Raw genomic sequence first — 15,457 nt, 5'->3', positions numbered from 1 at the left:
CTGATAATTAACGTTACTTTCCATTGATAATAGTGTTAGTTATTATTGATAATAGTCAGTTATTCTATAGTTATCACTGCTATGTTGCATATATCTATGCAACAAGACGTTCACATGAAATAATTGTGAAGCAAGCCAGAGAGACAAAGAAAGTAAGAGGCATTCATTCACACAAGAAGACACTTTGAGAAACTTTTAAAAATCAGACAGACAGACAAACAAATAAAAAGAAGAAATGAGGTGATATGAAATGTTATTACATAATAAGATTGATGAGGAGAGGGGGGGGGGGGGGGGGGAGTATCAGGAGTCGGGTAATCTCATCTGTACGATCTCAGCTGGTGGACGCAGCGTGCAAACCATCTCTCTTGTCTTCCCAAAGTAAACCTGCGTTTTTTTTTTTATCACCAAACAACTCTCAATCTTTGGAACCACACAACACATCGGGGTTTTCTGGATTCTGATTTGTGAGATGTGTTATAACTGTCTAAAAGTAGAAAGGGTCTCGTAGGAACCTGATCAAGTGAGTTTCTCAGTTTGCCTTCCAATTCTTCAATCATCCTCCCCATATTGCACAAATGTCCCTCCGCTACAGCGAGCTCCATTTTCATCTGCAGTAACAGAAAAAAAAAAGATGTTATTGTTGTAGAGAAATAGAGTTATCTGCAAAAAGGCATTGAGTTAAAATAGAAGATAAAAAAAACTGACTTGTCTTCTAATTGATCCGGATAAGCCGAATTTGCCAGAGGGCTCGTCATCGGTGGTCAGAGAGAGCATAATAGTACTTGTTAAGCAGTACTGTGCCATTTCCTCCTCCTCTGGACCAACCTAGAGAACCTTACGTGTTAGCAAGGCATGCATGGTGCCTGGTAATTGTGTATTGACTATGTTAAGAGAGACTCACCTGGATAACATGTATGGCATCCCAAGCTCCTTCTTCCAGGCATCCCCTCCGACCATGTCCTGACTTTGACCCATCTTCGAGACAGAAAAAAAAAAAAAAAAAAACAGAACGGCTCATTAGGTAAAGAGTAAAACCTTTTGGTGTGAGTGAAACTCGTCTGAGAGAAAGAAAATACCTTTCTTGATAAGGAAACATGCCACAAAGCCTTCATTATCATCCTCCTCCCACATGTACACTGAAGATATTCCTCCTTCATAATACCTGTTACATAAGTGATCCAAAACAGTTAGTTTTGGTTTTATATGTTTACAAGGCTTTTTAAATGTCCAAAAACATATTATAGTATGTGGTAAGCACGAGATTAAAAATAAAATAAAAATGTGTTTCGTGTGGGCATGGTAACTATGTATTCCGTGTTAAGATAAACTCAAATCGCTGATCAAGTTGAACGAGGTCAGGTGAAAGAACCTCACTGGTCACGATAGATAGCAAAGATGTCGTTGGCTTCAACTTCGAGCTTTCTCAATTCTGATGACGGGTACAGAGCATCCTCTAGCGGAGGATGGTACTTGTTTGACCAAGGTGACCTGCACAAAAAAAGTCGAATATTAAAAGAAACAACAAATAGCAATTTAGCTAATGAAGAAGATGTAATAGCTCTGATCCAATCCAATACTTCATTTTCTTTCTCACCCTAATTCCGACCACCAAACCAAACCAAACCAAAGCCAACCGAACACTAAATCATGTAATTAAAAAAAACATCTAGCAACCAAAAAGAGAGTACCTGTAGGAATCAGCATCTCTGTTGTACTCACACAAGATGAAATCTTTCCTGCTTTCAGCATCACGTAACACCTGTTGCAGTACAAACAACTTATTATTATTTTTTTTCCAGGCATGAAGACAGAACACAAAGACAAAAGAACTCAACTTTAAAGTTCACATCGATTTAACTAGGAAGCCAGAATTCTCAAGACCAAAACAGGGTCCAATTTTAAAAAAAATCAAATATAAAAATCTCAACAAAGAGAATGAATGTACCTGGAGAGGGAGATCGACTTGAGAGAGGAGATCGGAAGAATGTTGAGGCAAGAGGCTGAGTAGTGCTGATAGAGCCGTTTCCGATTGCTTCGGCGGCATTCTTCTTAGAAGCCCCAAAGCTGCCTCCATTTTTCTTTTTCAATCTCTGTCGCCGGAGATATCAATCTCTCCGATGTATGTCAACAAAAAAAAAAAAAAAGACGACCGGAGACAACTGCTGATGATAACAGTTCATAAACCAATGGTCTAACAGGCCGTCGTTATCCTTTAATAACCATTCAGGCCCATTATAAGGCCCAACCTCTAGATTACTGACCTCGAAACGCCGTTGTTAGAGTATTTGTTTTTGTTTCCTTCTTTTGATAACTAATGGTCTGGTCTAATCGACTTCTCTTTATCCTTTAATAACCCTTCAGGCCCATTATAAGGCCCAACCTTTGGATTATTGACATAAGAGCATCGTTATTAAATATAATATTTAGGCCATAAATGAGGCCCAAGAGTTAAGATTACAGACACCAAACGACGTCGTGGTGAACAATTTGTTTTTGCCTATCTTCTTTTGATAAAAAAAAAACATTGTATCACACGCCACAAGAACGAAGTCGCACATACTCTAGCACACGCTGTTGGAACATTTCAAATTCATAATCGTATATAATCATAGGAATTTTAGACGCAAAAAAAAAAAATGAAAAAACAGAAAACCTTTGATCGGACCGGCAAATAGTTAATCACGTCAACAAGAACGATGCAGGAAAATGAAGAGACTGCTCCGTTGCTCGACGATTCTCAACCTGTAGGTGAAACGAGATCGCAACCCGCGACGATGAAGGTTCCGGAGGTGGAGATCCATCTGTTTTTGAGTGGGAGAGGTATGAATCCGATTGATGTTTTCAAGTGGAATCTCGGAGGTGAGGAGCATGATCAGCTCGAGGTTATACCTATTCTTGAAAAATATGGATTAAAAACCATCTTCGCTTTCACCGTTGACGAAGGTGGAGGTTTCTGCGTCCCAATCCGATTTAACCCTACGAACGGCCGGTCTTTGCTGACGTACGGGATGGTACAGTCGTTCACATCCTAGCTGAACCTAGACCTAAGGTAATCCCTCCCTCTCTCTGTCTTTTTGATTTTAAATTTTTTTGACTTTCGTAAGAGGAGAAAGAAAGTCAGCTACTTACTTTACTTAGATTGTGTTCACCAAATTAACTGATTCCTTGAATGGGTTGGGTTATATGAAATTTTGGTTATAAATTACTCCCTCTATTTCAAATTAATCTATATTTTAGGATTTTCACAATTATTAAAAAAACACATAAAAGTTAGTTATTAATGTATAGTCTTTTCTAATTTTATATTTTCTATATTTTAAAACCAATAAAATTTCAAGAAATGCAATTAATGTTTTTGAAACACGCAATTATTTATTATTAGTCGACAAAAAAATATATTGAAAATATAAAAATACATATTTTTGAAACAAAGTTTTTTTCCTAAAATATGTATTTTTTCTGAATGTATGGAGTACATGTAGAGTATATATATTTTGAAACACAACTATAGAACGGGTCATAATAATCTAGTTTCTCATAGAAGCACAACTGTAGCTATAGATTATCATATCTCTGATGTAGAAACTAGAAAGGGTGACACGGTACTCGTTGGAGTTAACAAAAGCTTTGGATATATGCTTATAAAGAGATTAACAGAAACGTCAAAAACATGCAGCTTTAACCACACGGAATGTTCTTATAAGTTGGAATTGATTCATCTAGTGACACGATTTCTTTTGAATACTTCTTTGTTTTCAGAATCTTGTGGCCGAATGCATCCAAGGAATCGTGTTTGGAGCCGTGTTTGGCGTGTTTGTTACGCTGTTAAACACGTTTCAAGTGTGGCTCTCTCCAGCGTGGATCAAGAATAAATTCTCCATTGAGAACATGAACATCCCTCCGTGGTTGGCGCTGTGCATATTAATAGTAGTCACCCTAGTAAGTAAGAGCAGCAGATACCTTTTTCAGAAAATTTGGCTGCTAATATCACGCAGATCCTAACACTCGTCTGGCCTGAAATGTGGTCGAAATTGTAAGTCCTCCGTCGACTATTTATAGAGATGTTATCTTGTCTCATCAACCCAACAAGTTCCCTTCTTTGTTAACCACTCTTTGTTGCTTTTGATAAGGCCTCGTGGGCCAATAAGCTTGCTTTCAAAACAGAGAGAAAGCAATCATTTTCTCGTATTTGCATCTTGTTGAACTTGATATAAGCTTTGATCCAATAACTGTTTTACTTTTCACCTTGGTTCCGAGCATAAAAATAAAACCAATCCAACAAGCTAGGCCTGGGCGTTCGGGTACCCGTTGGCGTTCGGATCGGGTTTTTCGGATTTTCGGATTTTCGGGTTTATGCTCATAGGTCCCCCATAGTAAAATTTCATTAGTACGAGTCGGGTTCGGATAATAATACTTCGGGTTCGGTTAAAAATTATATTGCGTCCTAAAACCCATAAAGTAATCATATATCATTCGGGTTCGGGTTTATATCGGTTCGGTTCGGATATAACCAAAGTAAAACAACAAAAACTTAAAGAAAAACAACTAAATTAATAAAAATTAATCTATCACACAAAAAATTACTAAAAATAACAATAAAATGTTAATCTAGGATGAAAACATATATTATTTGTAAACAATATACATTATATTATAGAGAGTACGTGTTATTGTAGTGAACAAATTATAAATTACTTATTTATAACTAATTGTGTACTTAAAATATTTTTAATATTGTTAATATTTATTATTATATATCATATTACCACGAATATTAAATTTAATAACTAAAATACTTATATATATATATATATATATTTCAAAATATTTATATTTACTATTAGTTTTGGGTTTTTCGGGTTACCCGTTCGGGTTCGGTTAATAACACTTCGGGTTCGGATATTTTTTATACCACCCTACAAGACCCGTTCGGGTATTTTTACATTTCGGGTTGGATAACGGGTCGGGTTTTTCGGTTCGGGTTCGGTTCGGATTTCGGGTTCCGGATTTTATGCCCAGGCCTACAACAAGCAATGTATATGTTGAGAAAAATGACACTAGCACGAGTGAAGTATTCTCACAATAGAATAAAACATAACAAAAAGGTCCCTATTAAAGGAAGACGACCGGAGACAACCGATGATAACCGTATAAACCAATGGGTCTAATGGGCCGTTTTATCTTTTAATAATTGGCCTTAAAACGGACCGTATGAGCCTAATAGTTATTTTTTGTAACCTTCTTTTGGTAACAAATAGTCTAACGGAATGTCTTTTGTGCCAAAAAAAAAACAAAAAAGTAACGGAATGTCATTATCCTTTAATCCTCCTTTAGGCCACATAGTGAGGCCCAACGTCCACATTATTGACCTCAGAATATTTAAGATCATAACGAGGCCCAACTTCTAGTCTATTAACCTAAACGCCGTCGTTATGAACAGAAATTTTTTTTTTTGTTGCTTCTATTAACAGAAAACCTTTGACCGGAACGCAGCGACGAATCGTTAATCATCATCATGTCAATAGGAACGATGCAGGAGATCGAAGAGACCGCTCCGTTGCTCGACGATTCTCAACCCGAAGGCCAATCGAGACCGCAATCCGCGACGGCGAAGGTGCCGGAGGTGGAGATCCACATGTATCGGTGCGGGAAAGGTCCGATCGACGTGTTCAAGTCGAATCTCGGAGGCTGGGAGCAGGATCAGCTCGAGGTTCGACCTATCCTCGATAAATACGGATTGAAATCGATCTTCGCTTTCAACGTCGAGAAAGGCCGAGGCGTCCCGATCCGCTTTAATCCTAGGAACGGTCGGTCTATGCTGACGTATAGAGATGGCGCCGTCGTATACATCGACGGCGAACCTCAGGTGATTGACTTTCAATTTTGGATGTTGACTTTCGTAAGAGGATAGCTTATATGATTGTGTTTGACCAAATTATATGAAATTTTGTTGATTTTTTTTAAAGAAAAATATAATTACATAGGAATGTATATTTGTTGATGAAAACCTAGGAACTCTGATGATACAGAGTGTTGCTAGTGCAATGTTATCTGATAAGTTGTTCTTCCAGCTGGATATAAGTATTTGTTCTTATCACTTGTCTCGTGAGGTTATCATATCTAATATTGTTCTTCATCTTCTTGGATAGTAGAATTAGTACTTACTCTGGATTAATTTTTTTTTTTTGCATTTGTTGTGCACGTGACACCACATACATGTCATTAATTGTCTATATACTCTTCACAATGCTCCAGAATCCCAATTCATGTGGACTCTGTATCTCTCGTTGTAGAACCTCAATCTGTAGCTCATAGTATCTCTGATATAGAAGCTAGAAAGGATGACACACGGTACTAAGAATTTGTTGGAGATAGAAAAAGCTTTGGATATATGCTTATAAGAAGATAAAAAGACATGTAGCTTTTAACCACACGAAAAGTTATAATAGGTTGCAGTTATAATTGATGGGATGATTCATCTAATGACATGATTTCTTGTGGACGCTCCTTTGTTTTCACTTTTCAGGATTCTATGATCCAACCCATCACAAGAATCGTGCTTGGAGTAGTGATTGCTACTTTGTTAATAACGTTTCTAATGAAGGACCCTCCGGCGTGGATCAAGAACAACATCTCACTTGGGAACTTCCCTCCGTGGGTGCTCGCGTGCATAGTTATAGTGTTCACCCGAGCGAGGAAGAGAACCAGAGACTTCTTCAGGAAGTATGGCTGGTAGTATCACAGACACTAACACACTCGTCTGGCTTGAAATGTGGTCGATATTGTAGTCTTCCGTCGACCATATATAGAGATGTTATCTTGTCTCAACCCAACAAGTTTCCTTTCCTTTGTTAACCACTCTTTTGTTTCTTTGATAAGGCCTCATGCGCCAATTTGCTTGCTTTCCGAACCAAGTGAGAGAGAGAGAGAGAGAGCAATAATTGCCTCCGTTTAGCATCTTGTTGAACTTGATAGTTTTATGAATTTTCAATGTGTATGCGACGTGGAAACTGACACTACTTTCTGAAAACCTTGGTAAATATGAATTCATGTCAATGCACATATTTTAAATATACCGGACAAATTTGGGAAATATCTAAAAATGATTTGACTATGCAGAATCTTTAACTTGATTTTATAATATGAAATTTTATTTATTTTTGAATAAAATTAATATTAAATACAAATATGATAAAAATAACACAAATAGATTATATTTTAATTTAGAATAGATTAAAACTTCTTACTAATCATTTAAGAAATATATTCTACACAAATATGATTACAAAGAAAAACAAAAGTATAACTAAAACACAAATATAAAATTAAATTTCTAAAAAAATATAAAATATAAAATATACCTATCTTTTGAAGATCGGACCAGAATCTAGTTTTTCAGATTAAAACAATAAGAAAAATACAAGAAACAGCAAATAAGAAGAGAGAGATTGAACATCGCTTATTCTTCTAGAGACGTTAATCTCTTCATCAGAAACGATTAATATATTTGTCATTTTTCATTGGATAACTATTTTTATTGTTAAAGTTAGATTTTAACAAACCAATCACGTTTCTAGCCACTAATGATGACCATCAAACTTTTTCGCTGACATATACTGATGATATCATTCCAAATATAAAAAGGGAAATATGGCCTCATATCCATTGTAGGATTTATATTGATTGTATACCCATAACAAAAAAAATGCTATGATATTTGTGTATTAATGACTGTATTAGCCTTGGTAAGCACACATTTAGGTGTGACCAATTTTTTTTCTTTTTCTTTTCTTCTTACAAAGATGTTTTCTCCATCAACTTCTAATTGCTTTAAATTTCTATTAAAACAATTATTGAATTTTGTATTTTACATAATAAAAACATAGATTTTTTTCTAAACTTAATATTTTTTGAAACTTTCAAAACAAACATATTTTTGAAACTTTCAAAACAAACAAACGTTAAAAGAAACATACGTCATATGTTCCATACTATTTTGAATTACAGTAAAGTACGATACATTTTTTTTATTTTTTTTTTGCAATTTGTATTTCCTATTATGCCTCCTGACAATGTCGTCACCATCATCTCTCTCTAAGAAAATTTTAAAAATTTCATATATACAAAGTTTGTGGGTGTGTCGAGTATTCCATACCATAACATGTATAGCATAGTCACATAATGGATAAAAATTTGGGTTTAGATTTTAGGATGAAAGTTTGGGTTTAGGGTATATAGTTTGGGTATATGGTTTGGGTTTAAAGTTTGGATTTAGGGTTTATGGTATATTGTTTGGGTTTAGGGTTTAGGGTTTGATGCTAGGACTTTTCAAGGGTCCCTATCAAATGATGTAGTATAAAAGATTGTCGAACCAATCCTAAGTGATTCTAATGCAAAGGGAATGCAAGTCTATGCTTAATCTAAGTGCAACCAATTGAGTGAAGTGAAGTGAACTAAAACTAGACTAGAAATGCAATAAAAGAGTGAACTTTCTTTCTCAATATGAAGTAAGTGGACTCATGGGGCTAGGCATTTGATCTTGGGTGATGTAGATCCAATCTAAAGGTGACAAGCTATCAATCAAGCACTTTCCTTATGCCTAGACACAATACTAAACAAGCTCTATCCCTAGATGAATGTTCATTTGCTAAAGCAACTCAAGCATCAAATCCCTTTGGTTGAATGTTACTAAAGCAATCATGGAGAACAAGTCTACTAGCAATCTTAACACCTTTAACAACAAATCTCTTTGGCAAAGTGCATTAAAAGCATTGAAGAGTTGGTTCAGACATTTCATCATACACCTTTCGGGCAGGAAATGTCTAAAGATCTATTTTAGTATGATCAAGACCAAAATAGCATTGAGAACCCTCAACAAGCAAGGAAAGAAGTAGATTTAACACTAAACACCCTAGATCTTCACTAATCACCCTTAATCACCTTAGCCCATGAATCCTAGATAGATCTACTCACTAATAAACATGATTAACCCAAAAACCAAAGATGATTCAAGGTTAAACATGCTAGTGAACAAGATAATCCAACAAACACAAAGAAAATAAGATGAAAAAGGATCAAAGATCCAAGCTTTCTTCAAGGTTTACAAATGTGTTTTTGAGAGAAAAAGAGTTCATTTCCCCAATTTGGGATTACAAGAGTATTTATATGGTCTTTAGAAACCTAATGGTACCAATAGAAAAGTCTAAAAGACCCCTTAAAAATCATAAAAACGACCAAGTGATAACACGCAGCGGGGTCTCCGTACCCGGGTCACAACCCCGCTCCAGCCGTTTTTCCTCCATTTCTGTGTAAACCCGAGCGGAGTCTTAACCCCGCTCCGTCACCCCGCTCTGGATACACAGCGGGGTCGTAAGCCCGCTCCGTCACCCCGCTCCAGGCGTACTGTGTTCGAGTATTGATATGCCTCCAGTAGATTGATCATAACTCCTCCAATACAGCTCCAAATGACTTGAGACCACTTCCATTAGAAAGCTATCTCAATTTCCAATGTTCTCCCAGAAGATGGGCTTCAAACGATATCTTTAAGGTCTCCATCCATGTTCATCTTTCAACCTTTTACACCACAAATGCCTCCAAACACTTCCAAAAACTCCATAGCACACTCCAACACCTAATAAAGATTCATGTATGCAAAATGTAACCTAAAGATGACTAAATCCTCATATATATGATCAAAATGTACAAGAATGAATGGCTAAAACAATGTGAATATGCAAGATCTCAGGGTTTAGGGTACATGGTTTCAAACCAAACATATATTTTGAAACTTTCAAAACAAACTTTCAAAACAAACATGCATCATATGTTCCATACTATTTTAAATTACAGTATAATACAATACATTTCTTTTTCTTTTCTTTTGGAATTTGTATCTCCTTCTCTGCCTCTTGATTCTTCTTATTCATTACTTGATCAGTTACACTGTTTTGTTCTCCAACACTGTCGCCACTCATCATTTCTCTCTAAGGAAATTTTGGAGAATTTTATACATACAAAGTTTGTGGACGTGTCGAGTATTATATACCATAATATGTATAGCATAGTCACGTAATAGATAAGAGTTTGAGTTTATGGTTTAGGAATAGGGTTTGGATTTAGGGTATATAGTTTGGGTATATGGTTTGGGTTTAGGGTTTAGAGTTTTGGTTTAGGGTATATGGTTTGGGTATATAGTTTGGGTTTAGGTTTGGGTTTAGGTTTGGGTTTAGAGTATATTGTTTGGGTTTGGTTTGGGTTTAGGGTGTAGGGTATATGGTTTGGATTTAGGGTATATAGTTTGGATATATGGTTTGGGTTTATGGTATATGGTTTGAGTTTAGGGTATATTGTTTTGGTTTGGTTTGTGTTTAGGGTTTAGAGTATATGGTTTGGGTTTAGGGTATATAGTTTGGGTATATAGTTTGAGTTTAGGGTATAGTGTATTCTCTACAAACCTTTCATCTTTTTCAACCTTTTTATTTTCTTCATGCTCTTCATGATAGTTGTTGTTATAAAATAATTTTTCTGTACTATATATTGGACAAATATAGTATAGTATGATATCGAGCGTTATGTGAATTATTTCTCACGCGCAGAAAAGGAGAATGTTGTCTAGTTTGATACCAAATTGACACAGTTTTTCATGCATGCCTATATTCTTCATATATGGTGCTACTATGAATATTAATCAAAATCACCCATATAAAAACAAATAAAGGAAGTAGTAATGATGACATGTTTGAATGAATAGGACAATTCATCGTTATTATTTTTTTAAAACAAATCTCATATTTTGCGTCTTTTATGATTTGACAAGTTTTTATGTGCACAAAATCTTGATAACATTAGTAATCACCTTGGTTACTTTTTTGAATACTAGTTAATTTGTGTACATATTTGGAATGATATTTGTATTGGATATTGGAGAGAATACTGTTAATAATCACGTTAAATATTTTATCAGTGATATTAAAATCAAAAGATGAGTCTCGTCACAAAAGCCTACTATACTATGTATTATTCAACACTTTCTTTATGATTCTTTTTAACATCCTTGTCAATCATTTCCTTTTAATCATAGAACATGCATTCAAATTATATACTTTCCAATGATTTTTTTTTAGAAAAAGATCAACACTTTATCCATCATATCTAATTTATTTTATATTCTTACATGCTTTAGCTTTGTGATAATGTTTAATAGCTAAAAATATGATTTTTTATCAAAAATAAATCTGATAATTATTTATTAAATAAGTTACAATAACTAAGAGTTAATTATCCTGGGTTTTATTTAAAAAATAAATAAATTATAAAGATCTAAATGAAATTTTATTGGAAATGTCATTAGAAAATTAGAATAATAAAATTTGAAATATTTAGTATAAATAAAAATATCAACAATTCAAAAGTAAATAATTTAATAACATGACATGGATGTAGCTTCACTTTTGAGCTTTTAACGAATTGAAGTGAATAACCTATGTCGTTTACAATGTTAACAATATTTTAACGAACATAATTCAATTGTTAACAAAATATACCATTTTATATCACGTAAAACTCGGTCAAATGACTGAAGAGACACATGAGAGATCAAACTTATACTCTTCGTTATGAATATGTAACATCCACACATTCGATTCAAACACAGTTCTCTTGTTTAACATATTAAAGGTATCCAACGTAAGTTTGACAATAACTTTTTAGATACCATATAATGATGATATCATTTCTAATATATAAACAAATCAATAGAAATAATAACAATGAATAATTTCAAACTATCTCAAACCAAATTGTCCTATTTTTGCCTTATTTATGATTTGGCAAGTTTTGTATGTGGACACAATCTTATTAACATTACTAATCCATTGATTACTTTCTTGAATTTTCGTCAATCTGTTATATATGGAATGATATTTGTATTGGATATTAGAGAAAATATCGTTATAATCACGTTAAATATTTCATCAATAATATTACAACCAACAGATGAGTTAAAAAGATTTGTGTTCTTTATAAATAAGAAATCGTAAACTACTAGTGGATTGTAAACAATCCACATCACTTTTTTAATGTTTACAACACTTTAATTAGAATTAGATTTAAAATTCTCATCTTCGTAGAGGTTTTTTTAATATAGATATGTAAATACAGTGAACACAATAATTTAGCAGTTGCACTTGCACTATTTGGTTTAATATTGAGAATATATTGTGTTTTTGGTTCTTGTTAGATATATTTTTATTGTATGTGTGTTGGATTAGTTATGTAATTATGCAAGTAATATTTTAGATCTATGCATAAATATACTTTTAGTTACATAGGTTTACAAAAGTAACTTACACTAGGATAAGACCACATGATAAATTATATAGTTAAAACATAAAATATATGGTATTGACAAATTTAAAATTTATATATAATCAAATTTTATATACATACATATGTTACAGTTTTGATTGTTTATATAATCATCTATACATTCGACCAAGACAATGTTGATCGGATTTGTGGATCAAAATTTAAAATTATGATAGACCTGATACATTTGGATATATTTTTTACTAACTTATCCATGAATAAATTTTGATTTTGAAATTGTGCCTTGCGCGGAGCGGACGTGAAGATAATGAAATTTAATTTACATGTTATTTCATTATTTCTATTACATATTATGTTTCGTAGGTAAAATATGTAAATTTCAATCATATGAATGTATCACGTATAGAATGACTTGAATGGATGCAGACTAAGATATGCGAAAGATTAAATAGATTCTGAAAAATGATGGACCAAGATCTGTTTAAATAATCGTTGGGCTATACAAAAGCCCAAATAATTGGTTTGAAAGACTAATTATTGGGATGTTGGATAGCTAATAGTTGGGCTGTAGGATTTCTAGTGATGGCTTTAGCCATGCCCGGTTCACTATACAACGGTTCGATGGTGGGGATTTGCTACGGAGTTCGGTTAGCCATAACCGTACCAACAGCCTCTGAGCTTTTCGATCTCAGTTACGACTCATCTACAGCAACCTCGTACTGAATTCAACACTTGGCTCACTTCTCTTCTCGGGTCTTCTCGCCGGTTTACTCTATGATGCCCAAGCTACACCAACTACTGGTGGAAGCAATACGTGAAGAATTTGGTAACCCAAAGTAAATGCCTTTACATTTCACCTGTAAAACTTTTTCAGAAATAACTACTATGCTTGTTTGCGTGTGTTTGCATATTCTTATCGAACCTTACATGAATTTTCATCCACATAGTAATAAGAGCAAATAATAGAACTGACCATAGATAATTTATCGCCCGTCATTTTTTTTTAAAGTAAACATTACAACTATGAAATGGTACATTCCACCAAAAAGAATCCACAGAAATTTTCTTGAGACTTTGCATACTTAGCCACACTATGTGTGTATATATATATATATATATATATATATATAATAATATAAGATTTCCAAACAAAAATTCATGAGTAAAAAGTTTACATATGGATGCTTCACTTCATTATCATCATCATTGTCATAACAAATGCTTTTTTATCAGTTTTAGTTATATACGTTTTTGATTTCTCTTCTTCTCCCGTCCTTTGAAATATCTATGTTTGATATTAACAAAATCCACATCCATGTGAAGTACAAATAATTTGGCTCTCTTTTATTCTTTTCATCAGATCAACAATCATTACCTGATTCATCTTGCTGATGTAAATGAACTATTTCCAGTAGAGATCAATTGCAAAAGTAACAAAACAGTAGTCAAAATATCCAAAAACTAAAACGTAAACTAAATAAAAGGAAATAATTATTTTTACCCTTAGCGAGCACGTTTGAGAACTTCACCTAAAATATCAAAACAATGACGGTGGAGCTGCCAACATATATAGGCCAAGTACTCTCAGCTCCAATCACTTCAGCAGCCTACATAGACGGAGTATCCGCAAGGGTCACGGCGGGAGTAACCACACCATTGGTTTTAGCCATTTGCTCATCCTTCACAGAGCTCGAAGAAACGTGTTCCTGTGCAGAAGAAACTTGTATCATCCGTTGAACAGAGCTATGTCTGTTTTGAAAGCAAAACACCGTGAAGCCCTCAAATCTCTCAACATCCACATCGTCAAAAACCCTTGCGGCCATCGTCCCACCTCCAAATCCTCAAAGCCCTATCGTTACCCGGCTCCCCATTCGTCGGTAAATTTCAGATGACTCATTGACATACTGGATTTAGCGAGAATCAAACTTCGACGTTTTTTAGTTTCTCGGAAAATCACTGGATATCATCAACTCCGAAAACTCTGCGATGACTGTTGCCGTCGGGTAAGAGGTCTGTTTCTTGCAGTTAATGTTTATCAAAACTATTGTTTGTTTCTGCGTACAGTATATGTTAATGTTTTTTTTTAATGATCAATGGAAAAACGAGTTTTCATATCAAAAGGATGTGTTATGATTAGTGATATAATGAATACTAGATTTTGACCCGCGCTTTCGAAGCGCGGAATATTTTACTATAAAAAATTCACTAATAACTTAACAAATATTTTGGTAATTTTTAAAGAGTGTGTATTTAAAATATTTTTGCATTTAAATCAGTGTTTTTAAATTCAACCCGATTGTGATTATATCCGTTAATCCGGAGATCTGACAATTCAATTTTGGTTTTTAAAATATTCATATTAAAAAAATCACTAAACCTCGAGACTAACCGATTGAACTGATGGATGACCGATATGTAATCTAATTGGATTTAAATTGTAATAGTTTCATAATTTGTAATCTTATAATTCAAATTTCAAACTTCATTATTTTGTAATTTATGAAATTATGACGTTTCTACAAAAATTTTAAAGAGAAAATGATAGATATCAAATAATTAAGATTAATTATTGTATTGTCTGGAAACATTGATAGTAGTATAAAAAATATATTGTTTGGAAACATTGATAGTAGTATAAAAAAATAAGTATATTGTTTGGAAACATGGATAGTAGTATAAAGAAAGTAACATTAGTGATTTAATGTAGGTTTAACTATAAAGTATAAAGGTGTATTTAATTTAAAAACTTACAAAATAAATGTTAGGTCCAACAGAATGTTTCTGTTTTAATAAGATAGATGTAGGTATTATAATTTTTCATAGTAAAATTAAGTTGGATTAACCATTTTTCAAATCAATTGTAGTGTTGTCACGTTAGCAAAACTAAGGGGTAAGAAACTGACACATCAGCAAATTAAATTTTTTTGTAAATATTATAAAATAGAAATTTTTCATTTTTAAATAATTCTCAAATAATATATAGGGAATGTCTTATTATACAATGAAAATTTAATATATTTCATGTCAAACTTTATAAAATCACATACAAGTATATTTTAAAATAGTTTCAAAGTTTACATTTAATTTGAGATTTATTGAAGTGTAGCAAAAAAAATAAACACAATTA

General features: G+C 33.5%; 3 protein-coding genes across 3 annotated transcripts; 2 read left to right on the top strand and 1 right to left on the bottom strand.

Moving 5' to 3' along the window:
- Positions 1-140: 140 nt before the first annotated feature.
- Positions 141-2,138, bottom strand: LOC108824173 (probable F-actin-capping protein subunit beta). The gene is made up of 8 exons (XM_018597547.2): positions 1,949-2,138; positions 1,692-1,762; positions 1,378-1,491; positions 1,080-1,165; positions 905-978; positions 709-828; positions 516-611; positions 141-387 (listed from the first exon to the last, which is right to left on the bottom strand). Exons 1-8 carry the CDS (start codon positions 2,075-2,077, stop codon positions 304-306), a joined length of 774 nt encoding a protein of 257 aa, XP_018453049.1. The 5' UTR covers positions 2,078-2,138; the 3' UTR covers positions 141-303.
- A 561-nt stretch (positions 2,139-2,699) lies between these two features.
- Positions 2,700-3,035, top strand: LOC108824539 (uncharacterized). The gene has a single exon (XM_018597971.2). It carries the CDS (start codon positions 2,700-2,702, stop codon positions 3,033-3,035), a length of 336 nt encoding a protein of 111 aa, XP_018453473.2.
- Positions 3,036-5,448: 2,413 nt separating this feature from the next.
- Positions 5,449-7,076, top strand: LOC108823854 (uncharacterized). The gene is made up of 2 exons (XM_018597144.2): positions 5,449-5,869; positions 6,530-7,076. Exons 1-2 carry the CDS (start codon positions 5,519-5,521, stop codon positions 6,737-6,739), a joined length of 561 nt encoding a protein of 186 aa, XP_018452646.1. The 5' UTR covers positions 5,449-5,518; the 3' UTR covers positions 6,740-7,076.
- The last annotated feature ends 8,381 nt before the right edge of the window (positions 7,077-15,457 follow it).

This window comes from Raphanus sativus, chromosome 9, assembly GCF_000801105.2.
Source record: "Raphanus sativus cultivar WK10039 chromosome 9, ASM80110v3, whole genome shotgun sequence".
Classification (NCBI taxonomy): domain Eukaryota; kingdom Viridiplantae; phylum Streptophyta; class Magnoliopsida; order Brassicales; family Brassicaceae; genus Raphanus; species Raphanus sativus.
Note: the sequence above shows the minus strand (reverse complement) of the source record. Positions and strands in the feature narration are given on the sequence as shown.